The sequence below is a fragment of the Pomacea canaliculata genome, linkage group LG14 (genome assembly GCF_003073045.1).
Source record: "Pomacea canaliculata isolate SZHN2017 linkage group LG14, ASM307304v1, whole genome shotgun sequence".
Classification (NCBI taxonomy): Eukaryota; Metazoa; Mollusca; class Gastropoda; order Architaenioglossa; family Ampullariidae; genus Pomacea; species Pomacea canaliculata.
In genome coordinates this window covers 14,652,520-14,663,418 of record NC_037603.1, presented here as the reverse complement: position 1 = coordinate 14,663,418, position 10,899 = coordinate 14,652,520, and the positions used below count along the sequence as shown (strand labels likewise).

The 10,899-nt window shown below is 38.9% G+C and overlaps 1 protein-coding gene and 1 long non-coding RNA gene across 6 annotated transcripts; one reads left to right on the top strand and one right to left on the bottom strand.

The window, feature by feature from the left end:
• Window positions 1-383: 383 nt before the first annotated feature.
• LOC112555288 lies at window positions 384-7,176 on the bottom strand. Of its 4 annotated transcripts, none has more exons than XR_003097435.1 (4): window positions 7,162-7,176; window positions 1,343-1,473; window positions 823-978; window positions 384-469 (listed from the first exon to the last, which is right to left on the bottom strand). It is a non-coding gene; the product is annotated as an uncharacterized LOC112555288 (long non-coding RNA). The 4 variants fall into 4 exon arrangements; XR_003097436.1 differs by lacking the exon at window positions 7,162-7,176 and adding an exon at window positions 3,099-3,113; XR_003097434.1 differs by lacking the exon at window positions 7,162-7,176 and adding an exon at window positions 2,768-2,782.
• Window positions 3,430-10,494, top strand: LOC112555287 (tumor necrosis factor ligand superfamily member 10-like). Of its 2 annotated transcripts, none has more exons than XM_025223625.1 (6): window positions 3,430-4,774; window positions 5,047-5,607; window positions 8,230-8,266; window positions 8,396-8,515; window positions 9,192-9,381; window positions 9,661-10,494. In XM_025223625.1, the coding sequence occupies exons 2-6, from the start codon at window positions 5,515-5,517 to the stop codon at window positions 9,875-9,877; spliced, it is 657 nt and encodes a 218-aa protein (XP_025079410.1). In that variant the 5' UTR covers window positions 3,430-4,774; window positions 5,047-5,514; the 3' UTR covers window positions 9,878-10,494. The 2 variants fall into 2 exon arrangements, with proteins under 2 accessions (XP_025079410.1, XP_025079409.1); XM_025223624.1 differs by having other exon boundaries at window positions 3,430-4,779.
• Window positions 10,495-10,899: the final 405 nt, after the last annotated feature.

The window sequence follows — 10,899 nt, the reverse complement described above, 5'->3', positions numbered from 1 at the left end:
TTGCAACGTTCGGCTGAGAAAATACCTACTTAGCTATATCTCCGATGTTCTAGTTTTAAAATACCAGAAGAGTCTGAACATCTGAACATCAATTAATTAATATTTATAATTTGCTATTCTTTAAAATGTCTTTTTTGTACTTTCTATCACTTGAATATATACTCTAAGCAATCTTCTTTTCTTCATTGTCAAGAATCTTTCACTTTGAACTCTTGTTTGTTTTGGTGTCTGGTACTTTGTGAATGGTGTGCTTGTACTCTTTCAAGTTGAGGTCACCCTCGTAGCGCAGGACGTTGCGGCCACCAGCTTTCTCTCGTGTTACCTCATCTTTAGGAATTTCTACTTTAAATGCGTAATCCAATTTTCCTTCGGGCGATTTTTTCCTGAGCTAGGCCTCCGGCATCATCGTAGTTATTTTTAGCAAGCGCTTTTTTCCCGCTGTCAGGCGTCAACGTTGTCCCGTATGCTCCTGAAGAAAAAAAAACGAACGTAAAACGAATTACTCATATTTCTACTGTATTTCTGCCACAAAAATGACTACACACATATAGGTAGTTGCTACTGCTCACTTGAATCCTGTCTAGAAATCTAGACAGAACGTGTTCATTGTTTTCAAAACAAACAAGTCATGTGACACGCTCACTGTCCCACACCATATTGCGCACGAAGCAGACGATAATGGAGACAGCTGTTGGTGGTTCTGAGCGTGAAGCGAGGATGGTTTTTGACAGACAACAATGTTCAAGAACGACAAAATAAACACTTCATCGGAATATTTTTCTTGGTTATGTTTGTCATTTTAATAAGTAGACATTCACTGACCTGGTCCAAATGCTGCATCGTCTCCGCCGCCCGATTCATCACTTTGAAGAATGACACCACTTTTCTGAATTTTTTTGACGCTTTCCTTGTCCGTGTAATGATGGAAATCCACCGTGTCCTTCTTGTTACCAGACATGACTTATGAACCTTAATACACTGCACATATAGCAATGAATATAGTTACAATTTATGAGCTTTTAAAAGCCTGTAACGGGAAATCATCACTAACAGAATTTACTGGAATGTTAACCGCGTCATCTGCCACAGATTCCACGCCATCAGATAAAAAATAACAGCTTTCTAAATATCTATGTGAGAGTTCACATGCGAGGTTTCAGTGAACTATACATATATACAGAGAGAGAGGGAGGGAAGAACAACAATATAACAGCAGCTGTATATCGTTTACGCGGCTGTCGTTCTTAAAAATAATTAACAGATTGCAAGAAAGCACAAATTATTAAAATTACTCAGAGTTTACATCCGGTTAATCGCAAAACATAATTGTCTGAATACTTACCTCTACGCTGATATGTGCAATGTGCAGATGGACCTCTATCTTCCCTTAATGAGCTCAGGTGTTTTGTTCGAGCTTTTATATAAGGCTCTCGCTCTCGATCTTTCTATGACGTCAGTCCCCATGACAGGTACCTGAACGATGATAACGTGTTTCTATTTGTGATACATGGTGCATCTTGAGATTTTTCTTTGAAACTATCTATTGTTCTGTAGTTTTGCTTTCGATTTTTAACTCATTTTATCGTTTAGTTTTGTTTTGTGGTTTGTTTATTTTTTTAATTTTACTGTATCAGATGGCAAGACCATAGAGCTTGCCACAATTTCACATCGACATGGGTAGAGTTCCCTCTCTCTCGGGTAACGGATGATAAGCAAGCTAACCCTGTGAGTTACTTTTCTTAAGTAATCCTAGCTTTACCACCAATTTATCATCAGTGTTTCTTCTACGGGTGTTGTTGAAGCTGGTCGAGTTAGTGAATAGATATACTGATTGGTTGGTAGAAACAAAACACAGGGCAAATAGGAAGGTACTACAATAATTTAAGACAATCAGAACCACGGATTGGGAAGTAATTCGCCCATCATGCAGTCCAGTTCAACATCCTATCATCGTGCTGTCACTGTCGATCTACAAATTTTACGGTGGGCTGATCAACTTTCCTAATCTTCAATGCCAGGAAATTCTACACAAGTGTCACTCATGCACAAGCTGTAGTGATTAAAAAGTGCAAAGCGAAAGTAAAACTATAAATGCTGCGAAATATAACTAAATTTTTGAAAGGAAAGAAAAGTTAAAATCTCTCTATTTGAACGTTTAGCACTTGGTAAGTTCAGATGTACTTTATATACCTGGCACATGATGAGACCGATTTAATTTCTTAAACACTAGAAAATTAAATGCTTGGCACAGACCCAACGTGCCAGTTGACTTTCAAGATATAAGGCTTCTAGATGGCCCTGCGCTGTTATGATCAAAGTCCCAAAAGATCACCGAGGTTAAAAATTTAAAAAAAAAAAAAAAACTTCACTCATGCTTAGACCATGAAAATGTCATTAGCTACGACTGGGCGCAGTAGAGGTGGATTCACAGCAGCAGGGTCGGTCTTCCACCCGCCTGAGAAGGTGAACAGCCTGTCAGTCCTTCATGTTAGTCACCCAGTCTTTCTTCTGATTAATTAATTGAATTTCTACAAAGCGCTTTTCATAGAAAAAATATAAACAGGCAGGTATAATAATAATCATCTTAAAACAAAGTGTTCATTGTGTTTTCAAGGTAAATGCAATTAGCGTTTGCCATGGCGTCGACTGTCTTCAGAAAAATCTTGGAGTGCAGTCTTCTGCAAGGTGTCAAGTCAGACGACATGACTGAGCTACCTCGGATTTTGCTGTTTGAAGGTAGCGAACAGCGATTCCTATAGGGACTTACCAGACAGGTGACTAGGCTTCATACGAAGTCGTTCGTCTTTTGCTTCCTGTAGGAGATCCGAAGTCTCCTGAAGCATTTCATTTCGAAAGCTTGGATCCGTCGCTCTTGTTCTGTGAGCAAGGTCCCCGTTTGGCAGCCGTACAGCATGGTTGGTCTAACTAGAGACTTGTAGAGCCGATGCTTCTGCTGTCCCACAATTTTTTTAGTCTCGTTCACACAGCAGAAACAACATAAAGCATAATAATAAATAGGTTTTAAAAAGGCAGAGTGAGGAATATTACGTCAACCTTTCTTTAACAGAAAGGAAAAGAAGAAGAAAAACTCCACTGACCAAGGCCGGGCCCTCTTCACAGCCACGGTCCCGGGTACACCCATCCACCCTTCTCGTCAGGCCTGCTATTAATATCGAAAGTAGCTCAGTTTCATGTTGGGTTATCATTTAAGTTATCTTTCCTTTCCATTCTTTACTTTTCCCGGAATTCCAGTCAATTGTTTGTAGGGACCCTAGCTTAAATCTTCTCATTACACCACACAGGTGTTGTTTTCCTAATGTCGTCGATAGGTTCTCGTAAACCACGACTGGAATCAACGTTTAACGAAACCAGTTTTACCTCAAGCTAGCTGATATACGTGTAAGTAAGAGTAAAGTTTCTACATTACATTTTTGGTCACAAAAATATCATCAAGCTTCTAAATTTAGGCGCAATGCATGTGGAATGAATTTAAGCCAGTGTACAGACGCACACAGACAGGGAGACGGATGAACTCCATATACATTCATTTTCACTCATTTGAACCAAAGATGCACAATAGCTTACCCGGTCATGAACAGCATATTTATTGATCAGCACAACAACAAGCCTAATTTAATATGGGCCTGTAATAAATAACAAGTTTAAAACAACATTTATTTCAGTATGTTTCGCACAGCATATTTTATGTGTTAAATGATATACGGACAGGCTAGGAAATGCTAGAAAGTTAGGTTTCCCCTTTCGTGTGTGTGTGTTTAGAAGGGCCATTCGTAAAAAAAAAACTGTAGCAGAAAGTATTATTTTTTAATACTTTATACACATAGTGGGCTTGCCAAGCACACCACAGTGAAATTTAAAGGCAAGAAGCCAAACATCCCTCTGCACAGTTCTCTTTTCTCCAACGATTCGTTCCTGTAACAAAACAATATTAATTGTGTGATATCTTTATGGATATTTATTACTGTACTAATCTTCATACTTGTAAGGTTCCCTCCACCAGCTGTTATTTCAGAACATGCCAGGCGCATCTCTTACACTACTTTTCCTCCAGCCTGACACTGTACGCAGAGTTTTGCTCGTCGCGCCGTGATGTTTGTGTGCTCTCAATTTTATACATATATATATAATACTTATACTATATATATAAGGATATAATACTTGTATCTCGGTGATTAAACACGTGTCATTAATGTGAACATCCTGATACGAAATGCCCACCGCATCCTGCTGATCGAGTTTACTGTCAGCACGAAGTTTTCTCTTCATAACACTTACAGCATAACCACAAAATTTTCGAATTTTTAAGCATTTACTATTTAAAAAGTAGATAAATTAAACTTCTCATTACTTTTTAATTTGCTGTTAGGGAATTTTTTTAAAAACGGCGACCTTTTTCAATCTTTCTCTTTGCTTATGTGTCTCGGTAACAGCAACTAAACTGCTGACTACCGCTTCTTTAACCTCCGACCTCGTGCTGCGCGTGCGCTCAATGACGATCTCCGTCGTTGGCTGTGGAGGTGACGTCACATATGTGGCGCCCGATAGTGTTGTGGACACAATGCTCGCTTGTAAACATTGGACAGAAACGGTCGGTGTGTGAACCTTGATCGAGGTGCAGCGTTTTCTCTGGGTTTTCGGTTTCTCCCTTCACCTGCCATCATTCCTCTCCTTGATAGTGCGAAATCGTCTCTAGGTGGAAGCACTTTCCTCCTAAACCAGCTAACCAACCAATCACAATAGCGTCGATCTCCAGGTCTGGTGAGAGAGTTTATGTTGGAATAGTTGAGAAATTCTATTTACTGTTAAGTAAAGGTAAATGATGAAGAATGCATGTGCTCGTGAGCACAGATAAGAGTGTGAGAAAGTGCACCTGGATGTATCTGTGTGCACGCACGCGGGCGTTTGTGAGAGAGAAAAAAAAAGAGAAAGAGAATCAAAATGGTAAATATACTCAAAAATTATCTTTCTTGCCTATATTGTTCACTCACTATCCTAGTCAAAGATATTATTTTTATTATCTTACAGAGCAACGTCCTTCTTCCGCCACTTTCCAATATGCTTGTCCAGCTCTCATCGACTGATTCAAATCACCTCCGCGTGCTTTTCTATTTTCAAAAATGGAGACCAGCCTCGTACCGACGGTCTCTCTAATCGTGTAAAACAGGAAACTATGCAGATGACTACTCATCAGTAAAGGAAGTGGGAAAAGCCAAGCATTCAAACAGCAATCCTACTAATTTAAATTTGAAACATTTTTACTGCTGTTGTTTTAAACAAGGTGCTCATGAGTAAAAACAATGGAGTGTGTAAAGAGAAGCATACATATCGCCCTGGTTTTCAACATAGTTTTAGTGGTTGCAATACTGGTTGTGTCCTTTGTGGGCAACAAAGCGAGGCAGACATCATGGGACTGTAGAACTAATGCCACCAAAGACAGACACCTGCAGGATGTGTCAGCTCCTCAGACCTACTGTTTTAAATTAGAAGAACTGCATGCAAGAAAGAGGATTTAAAACAACATATAAAGACAACCACACACTATGCTGCGGGAACCTGGCTGTGCATCTGCGCTCTTTGCTGTTAGAGGTAAGTTTTCCAGAAACATTAAGTTCAAAAAAATTATTCCTACATTTACGAGGAATAAATATATTTGTGAGTGAGTGTGGGGTTGGTTTATAATATAAATAATGCAATACATGATAAATGTACAAAATATATAGAGAACTATAAAATATATAGAGTAAGTGCAATAAATAACAAAACTGACAAAATTGATCTCAAAGTTAGTTAAGGATCCCTCTAAATTTTCTCTCAAATCGTCTTCTCTAATCTTCTCACGTCTCTGTCCTTCCCCCCCCCACACACCTCTCTCTCTCATTTGCACGCTCGCTCACTCACACACTCTACCTCTTTCAAATACTCGTCACATCGTGTTTCATTCATACCCACATTGCGTGCTTTGATATAGCATCATTTTTGTCCCGGTGAAGACATTATGCTTTTGTATCTGTGCTTTTAGTATGTTATTGTCCCTGCGTCTTAATTATGATGATGATGATGTCTTTATTATGCTGCTGTCCTTGTGTCATCTGTAGGCTGTTATTTTCATCGTCGTGTTGTTAACTATTTTTCCCTTCCCCACAACCCATATAGATAAGAATGGTCCATTCGCTTGTATGAGAACTCGTTAGCACCATTTTTTCAAATGAGAGCACATTATCAAAATTTTATTATAACTGACGTACTATTGTAGAGGGGGGAATGACAAGTGGTTAACAGGCTTTCTGTAGTCACAAACACATCCACGCATATATACACCACAACATGCACACACATGCACGCGCAAACAAACAAGTGCTTGCGTCTTCAAACATGCACGTACACATTCAGTGATACAGCTCCAGGACAAGGATACCGTCTGTACTCAAATGAAAAGAGATATAATTGAATTGATGCATTTAATAGTAGAAGCAGTTGACTTCTTCGAGATTTATGATCATGTCAGGCCTTGTTGAAATTTTAGTATAAGTGATGTGCTATTGGAGACTGGGAAAATGTGGTTAACAGGCTATCTGTATTCACAAAGGTAACCACATATATACACCAACAACACCAAACACGTGCGCTCTGTCTCTCACACACACACCCATGTATGTTTAGATATTTATTAGCTAGATAAAAAACAATGACTTGCCTTTTAAGAGCCTGATGCCGTGTTGAATACAATTTTAAGAAAAACTGGGTCGTAAAACCGATATACATCTGAGGTGATTGACATTAAAAATTAATGACCTGGTTCGGGAAATTCCTACAACGTGTTTCTCAGAAACTGGGGTCTCCACCTTCCTCACCCACCCATTCGATTAACATACATGCACGGGTAAAGGAACACGTGCTTACGTCTCCAAAAATGCACGTAGATATTCAGGGACACAGCTCCAGGACAAGGGTGCAGTCTGTACTCAAGTGAAAAGAGATTTCATTGAATTAATGCATTTAGTAGCAGATGCAGATGAGTTTTCTATGTTTATGCTCAGGCCTTTAATCCAGTAATTAGCAATGCATTCGGTTTTGAAGAACACACACAACAACAAAATCAAGGTTCCACAGACAGAAGTATACGTATGTAGAGTTACTTACATGTCATTAACCAATAACGGAGGAAGTAATTAAGGATCTCTAGTGCACATGTGTTGTTGTTTTGTGCCAGTCCCTCGTTTAGTGCACAGTGTTGTTGACACAAAACCTCGTATGTTAATAGTTTCTCAGAATGGGAAACAAAAGTAGATTTCTCGAAAACTATTTTAACCCCGACCCAGATACGTGCAGCGTGTGAAAACCAGGGTTTGACAGTTTCTCGGAAACGATCTGTCATCGAGGTCGAGGTCGTAATAATGACTAGACCCGATATATATCTCATATAACCTGGTCCTTTCTTTGTTTACTGTCACATCGAGATCTTCATTCAGTCAAATATTTGTCTCATACGTGGTTTGTTTAATTTATTCTAAATATCTTTTAACCGTATTTCTTTTCAACAAATTCTTTTTACTATAAATAAATGCTTCAGAGCTAATTAAGTTTCTTAAGTATGATGGTGTTGCAGTTGATCATGAACCTATACATGTCCGTGGTTTGATAATGCACACACTAACACATGCTTTATCCTAACAAAAGATATTTTAAGTCTTGAAGCTTCTTTGTCCTTCTTTCTCCGACCGATACCAACATCCATTTCGAATCACGCTCTGCTCTTAAAACGTTGTCCACATTTTTTTCATCAAACCTTTCCTCTCATTCATAAATTAATTTTTCTTTTTCGGGAGCTTGAGGAGTAAGCTTACTCTTTATTATCTTCACCTGTTCACGAACTCACTTCGCTAGCAACACATGCGAGTAAACTGGGTCACAGACTTCCTGGAAATGTGACCCACTTCTTTCTTTCTTTCTCAGAAATCGGGAAAATCCGAAGCTGACATCTGCTTCCGCTGTTATTGTATCTGATAATAACGATATAACGATAGCGATAAAAAAAAAAAGGTCTGATTAACTTAAACATAAGCTCCTAAACTGCTCTTGTATTTGTTCATTTGCTCTCTTTTGTCCCTAAATCATTTCTTTCTTCTTTAATGTCGCATTTGTTACACATTATTTCAGTGGAAATTTTGGGAGGTTTTCTAATTTCTTTTTTAACTTTTTTTTTCACAGGAATTAAAAGAGACGCTGACAATCGATGCAATGAGAGGTCAGTACAAAATATGTTTCAAACTGCAAAGGGTATAATTGTCTCGATATAACAGGCAAATGTAGGCACACGAATTTTTTTAATTATTTTATTCTGTAATCATCTTTCATCTGGCATTAACTGTTCCAGAGAAACGTCTGAGACAGGTCAAGAGCAGCATGCTGGAAATCAGAAAAGATTCTTCAATGGTTGATCGACGACCGGCCGCTCATCTGGGTGTTTCCCCGACAATCAATACGAACTCATTAAGTAAACACAAAATTGTTTCAGTTTCATTAACTTAGAAAGCTTGAGTTATTATTTGTACAAGAACAAACCTAAGACTGGCTGCATAATTCCTGAGGTCAGGATTTGACCTCATTCTGAACATATCGGTATTTGTAGGCATGTATCTATAGTACAGAAATTGGTTATTTGCACATATTTTGAGGAATATCATCTAAACAAAAAATTCTTTACTGGGCAAAGTCAAATCTCCGAAGTTCCACTGTACTGGCAGAACACAGGCAAACAGGTTTGGACTAAGCTCTGTATGTTCATCAAAGTTCCAATGTCCCAAACTTTCACCTCAAAACCATCGGTTTTCAGTGACCTTTTTTTGTTTTTGTTTTTGTTTGTTTTTTGTTTTATTTATTTTTGGGTTTTTTTGTTTTGTTTGTTTTTTTGGTTTTTTTTTTGTTGTTGTTTTTTGGTTTTTTTTTTTTTGTTTTTTTTTTGCCAACCTTAGTCAAATGTTTGAGTTATTACTACTGAGCTCCTCTTGGCCATTTGAAAAAAAAATTGCTTGAACTACGATCAAGCTACAATCGATAAAATTTAACTTGAACTTTTAATTTATTGAAATTGATTCGTGATGTTAGTATTATGTATGCAATGTATGAAATACCTAAATATAGTTTGTTTTTATATGTCTGTTTGATTCCAGACGATAATCTGGCTCTGCGAATATTATGGGATACCAGCCGAAGTCCATCTTTCATCACAGGAGACCTGGTGTTCAAGCAGGATCGGGTTGTGGTGAAGACACCTGGTTATTATTTCATATACGCCGGCTTGCAATTCATGATGGATCCCGCCATAGTTTCTTCCTCTACGATAGTGACCTACGTCTACAGGTAACTTCCGAAGCTTAAAATATTAACTTTTTAAGACCTTTGCGCAGAAAATTAACTTTTTAAAAATACTTTTATTCGTGTTTATTGTTGCCTAACTTTGGGCTGGGATACATCATCATCATCATCATCATCATCAAATAATTTATATACACAGAAAACAGAATAACTATAAACAGAGTAGTTACTTCACAAGCCCAATACAAGTTTGTGTTTCAGGACTTGCGGTACTTCCTCAATATGTGTATCTATCATGTGTTGACACACCCTGTATCGTGACAGGGACAAGAATGACACGGAAGTTAATCGCAAAAAGCTGATGACATCGCGAATATCGTCCTGCAAGGACTGGCGGGAGGGTCAGGCGGGGCCCACGTCCACGTACCTGGCCGGCGCCTTCCTGCTTCATGAGGACGATGAGATCAGCGTTCTAACGACAAGTCAGAGCATGCTGCAACGGCTACCGGCCACCACATACTTCGGCATTCATCTCATTTAGTGGCATAGCCTCTCTACTTTGAGCGGAACACATTCAATAAATAATGACAAACACGACAATGATAGAGTAAATACTCATCTTCTAACTTCTTGCAGGTATCAGTGTATAGATTATGTATGTGTATTTATTGTGTGTGTGTGTGGAATGAACTACTTCATTGTCCAGTTGAAGAAATAAAGAAGGATAATAAATTTCTATTATATACGTCCTTCGCTCAAAGTCCTAGTTTGAGAAAGTGAGAGACAGGGAGGAATCAAATGAGGAGAGAGCGATGCACCAAGCTTAGCCGAATCTTGGTGTGTTTGCTGGGAGGGAGCGAGCAAGAGAAAGTCATGAGCTGTCAACCTATAAAGTTAGGGAAGGGACATCAAGCCTCCAAGTGTTTCGCTGTACAATGCGCGTTTATAAGCTTGAATAAAGCGATAGATAAAAAGCTGGCAATAAAATCACAGCTGTGATAGTAAACTGTTTAATATTAAATACAACACTGGTATTTATGCTGATGAGTAACAGGGTTTAAAGATAGATCAGCCGTACTGAAAATGTCATAGATACATATCTGTCACGATGACCAGCATGTATGAGCATTTGATACACAATAAAACTCTTGTTCTGTTTTGTTTAGTCCTTGTTACTCCTCGAGGACCATAGGGCCACAACAACACCTCTCCAGCAGACCTGGTATAGGGCAGCCCCCCTCAGTCGGGCCAATGTGGTTCCCACGTCCTTTACCTCGCTCTCTACTGTTCTTTTCCAAGTCTGCTTTGTTCTCCCAGCTCTCCTCTTCCCCTGAGGATTCCAGTCAAGTGCCTGCCTGGCAATGGTGTCAGCTGGTTTGCGCAGGGTGTGTCCTATCCAGCACCATTTGCGCTTTTTTCTGGTTCTTTTCCACAGGCTGCTGTTGAAGATCTTTTGAGGCCATCTTATTTCCAGAATATGGTGTGGCATCTGTTCATGTTATTTCCTACAGTCGCTTCATGTTTCCCTGTATAGCTGCTGTCTCTGTTTCCTCTGTCAGTTCA